General features: G+C 40.8%; 1 protein-coding gene across 1 annotated transcript in view; it reads right to left on the reverse strand.

The window, feature by feature from the left end:
* Positions 1-797: 797 nt before the first annotated feature.
* The window catches only part of si:ch211-51a6.2 (neurotrypsin), a gene marked incomplete at its 5' end in the record, with an annotated part of 12,738 nt that continues 9,055 nt past the window's right edge, over positions 798-4,480 (reverse strand). Inside the window, 1 exon segment of the mRNA XM_035663637.1 lies at positions 798-2,807. Within this exon segment, the coding sequence (XP_035519530.1) occupies positions 2,488-2,807 (320 nt within the window).

The raw sequence follows: 4,480 nt of genomic DNA on the forward strand, positions 1-4,480 counted from the left end.
AATCAAAACATGAGCCAATGTAGGACAGTTGTTTTTTCCATCTTTATACAGCATGGGTCACAAAGTAGGCCTATATGGGAATCTGTGAGATTGTGGTTAATGTAATAATTTGTTTTGAGACATTTATCTGAATGATATCTGCATAATGAAAAAGGCCAGTGAGACTAGCCAGCTAGTCTCTGTTAGGTGTCTTTGGGTTCAATACTGGTGTCCTGTGGCTAAGATACATTATCTGAAATGTCCCAGCAGCATCGTTTCTTTCAGCAGTTAGTAGTGGAATGTGACCATGTTCAAATCAACACTGCTTCAATAAATACAGCTCAACAAAGTCAACATTGATGGTTTTTTTCAAAATAAATTAAAGCAATACAAAAATTAAAATGACCTATACATAACAGAACATAGTATATCTTCTTGTATACACAACAGTTGTACACACAAATTGTGTGTAGTATTCCAAAAATAAATACAACTTATTTTTGGATTATCTACCGTGTAATCACTATATCAACACAGGGCCCCAAGACAGCGCCTCAAGATCAGCCGCCAGGGGACGTATTACAGAAACGTTCTATCTTAAAGCTGCAGTAGGTAACTTTCATAATAATAACTTTTTGTTATATTTGCTGAAACTTTCACTATAACCTTACAGTAGAACATAAGGCAGATAATCTGTGAAAAAATCAGGTTCCTCTGGCTACTCCTAGTGTTCCTAATGACATTTGCAAGAATCCACTGCAGCTGAACGAAAACAACCAATCAGAGCCAAAAAAGATAGTTGATTGTTGAGTTTCATTCCCAGGGTGTTTGGGAATGAGATTCAGCAATCAACTATCTTCAATCTCCAACCCAAAGCGTCTTTATATCTTTCTTAGCTCTGATTGGTTGTTTTTGTTCAGGCCCGGTGGATTCTTGGGAAAACTATTATTAGAACTAGGAGAAGCCAGAGGAACCTGATTTTCTTAGCGATTATCTGTCTCATGTACTACAGTCAGAACGCATTGGAAATATCAGCAATAATGACAAAAAGTTATTTTTATAACTTACTTACTGCAGCTTTAAGATAGGATCTGCAAGTTAGAGTTTCTGTAATATGACCCCAAGACCTTTATGATGTCAGTTGATAATATACATATTCCCATACCCCCCAAAACACAGTTACAGTTAATCATTACCACAAACCAATTATCATAAACAGTAAACCTGAGGCTTTTGCAGGTTCCTGGGCCCCAGGGCAGTTGCCTGTTTTGCCAGATTGATAATTCTGGCTATAGGCCTCTGTGTAGACAGCCTGCCAATAGACATGCACTTTTCTGTATTATGGTTGAGAGTAATTGTTATTTTTAGGCCTGTAATTAGTAACATTTCAGCAGAAATATTGTAACAATGATTAGAATAATAATGAATAATGGTTTGACCTGTGGTTTTGCTTCAGAGATGGAATGTCAATAAAACAAATAAAATGTCTGCATTAACAAATTCAGTGTCATAGGACAGAAGGTATTTTACCCATTACTGTCGTTCTTTCACTGGCTTCGGCCTGCATGAGATCCTCATTTACAGGTGACCCCAATGTGATTGTCAGCCATGCATTTTAGTGCAATGTCATTCATTGTGTACCTAGTAGAAGTCTTCATGAGTCCCCTTGTTTCCTTGTAGCCGAATCCAAATTTGATTGCACAGGTCTCAGGTGTGTCAGTATGTTTCTCTATTCCCGTCTGTTTGGATAGGTACTATTCTCCATCCAGAGCAGTACTCATCAATAAATCAAAATGTATTCATGCACAGTGGGTACTGGCAGGTTTTTCCCCTGACCTGTATTTCCTAGCCATGATCATACGCATTTCCATGGCGGACTCACAGCAGGAGATGGCTGCTTGGGATCATGGCCAGACTACAAAACAATGTCTACCTTCAAGCTGCTGCTGCTTCACACTTCAAACAGCTTTCCACAGGCAAGCCACTGGCAAAGCGCTGCTAAGTCCTTGTATAATAAAAATTGGTTTACATTGCAAGATATGGAAATATTTCTTAGTGCTTCTGTGTTCAGTTTTAAATACTCTGTTGTGAGTGTGGAATGAAAGAAGATGCAGCCATTGAACTGTTTAGATGAAGACTTGCAAGATACAGGCACATATTGCAGCTCCGGCGGAGGGCAGATCTACAGCACATTATTAAAGTAAGCTACCTTTACTGCTGGCTGAGCGCTCATCACTGGGTCTCATCAAAGTATGCCACAACACTGGTGTCCCCTACTGTATGGACATTTGGCATCAGTTTACACTGTGAGAATATTATACATGTATATATAATGTCCTTTACATGCTCATTGAAGTGATGTGGGAAATGATTTTAAGAGCTGAGTGTAGGAGGCCAGGAGGCACAACACAAAAGCAATGGCCTGGAGGCTCCTACGAACACACACTTCCTGTCAGAAGCCCTGAATAACACTGGTTATCCTGCGTTACTAAGTGCTATTCTCCGTCATTAGTTCTTGTAGGGTTTGTTGATGACCTTGTCGATCCATCGCAGGAACCTGCTCACACGTGTGTACACCCCAGGGAAAGAGGGGTTACCGCAACCATGGCCCCAAGAGATTACTCCTGTCAGCACCCAACGGCCCTCCTCGCCCTGGCAAACCAGTGGACCCCCACTGTCACCCTGGCAACTGTCCACACGGTGGCGCTCTGACAGGCTCCCGGCACACAGCATGCGGCTGGTGAAACGATCACTGTATCGCTTCTTACACTTCCAGGCTGGAAGCAAGGGGACCCAGGCCTGGAGCAGAGTGCGGGAGTACTCTGAGTCTGACAGCAGGGGGAAAAAACAGGTCTTATTTACTCTTACTTACATGTGAGTACAGTATTAAAGCATTAAAGGACCAGTGTGTAAAAATAATAACATTTCATTATTAAAGAAAGGAGTAGTGCGTAGGATTTAGTGGGACTTGCCACAAATGTGAGAGGCTCTATATAATATTCAATTTCTGCCAATAGAGCCTCGTAAATGTTACACACTGGACTTTTAAGTAGAAAATAGAATAGAAATACAAATAATGAAACAAATGCCTGAAAAAAAGGTACTAAAAAATGTAATAGGATGGAGTGGTCCATGCCTAACCCTAACCCACTCTGCTTACCCTGACATTTTTACCCTAACCCATATCACTCCTCATGCCTAAACCTAACCCGCCAAACCAATGAAGGCAACGAGTACCAGTACAATCAGAGCCAGTAAGGCATGTCATGACTTTGCCACTGTGATGTACGCACTATGTACAGTAGAAGTCAAGGTACAGTGACATGAGCGTATACTACAAGGAACATGTATGCTACTAAAGATATATATGTGTGCTGATTTTTTTGCATTTTTAACAATCATACACACAACAACAATTAACAATTTACCACTGCAATAAAACATAACTGAGGTGAACGCAGTTTTGGTGTGCTATGAGCGCCACAGCTATGTGACATTTAAACAATTCATCAATACTAGAAACAGTGTCCTTGTTAGTCTGGATAATCAATACACCTTATTGTGAAGAAATTTTATTAGAACTAATTTATACTGAAGAAATAATCTCTGTGATAGCTGCTGACAGTCACTCTGTGGATTATCCAGAACAGAGGTTTTCGATCTGTGAGGCGTCAGGGGCCTTGGGAAAGTTGAAGGGGGAAAGACGTGAGACACTGTGAATGGGAAGTTAGTTAATGTTTGTCTGCTGATCAGGCTTACTTATCAACAGCCTCAGCAGTTGCAGCATCAGTGGTTGTGACATTCAGTGGATGCCAATAGGGGGCAATTTGAGCTGGGTTTCATTTGGACTGGCTCAAGTGACTCATCGTGGACCCATTGTGTGATTTGTATAGATAACAAGTGACCTGTAGCACAAAAGTCTGAGTTAACCCAGGTCGAGTTGCACCATTATGGAAACCTTCACATTGCCATTTATGAGGTTAGGTTAAGACATAGTAAAGATGGCAACAATATAGTTATAGGTAGGAGATTGGGGGAAGTCTTGATTTTGTGTCCAGAGTAATGATGACACCAAGGAATGTGCTGACATTTTGAGAAATAAGCCAAGTTTGCCAAGAGTTCAATGAAAAGATCATCTAGTACAGGGATAGGTCTGGATTGTGTTCAGCCTAGTTTCGTAGAATCCTAAAAGCAAGAGGAAACTATAGCTCTGTAAGGGGTGGTAAAAATACCTTCCAGCAAATACAAGCAGTGTCTTAAAAGTCCTGTCCTGACTTTGACACCAGCAACCGGGGTCTTACGTCCTTCATGTTGTTAGGTTTAGGTAAGTAAACCAGTAAAACGTTTAAGTTAGGAAAAGATGTAACCTTGTTATGCTCTTGTGTTTAGCCACAGTGGTTCTGATCAATCAGCATCCTATGAGGAACAACTGGCAGCTACAGCAAAAACAAATGGTCTATCCAATCACCTGCCGAGTATTTTTTTGAAAGTGCCTGCTCTT

This window comes from Morone saxatilis, unplaced genomic scaffold (assembly GCF_004916995.1).
Source record: "Morone saxatilis isolate NCDOM2014 unplaced genomic scaffold, NCSU_SB_2.0 Contig19, whole genome shotgun sequence".
Lineage (NCBI taxonomy): Eukaryota > Metazoa > Chordata > Actinopteri > Moronidae > Morone > Morone saxatilis.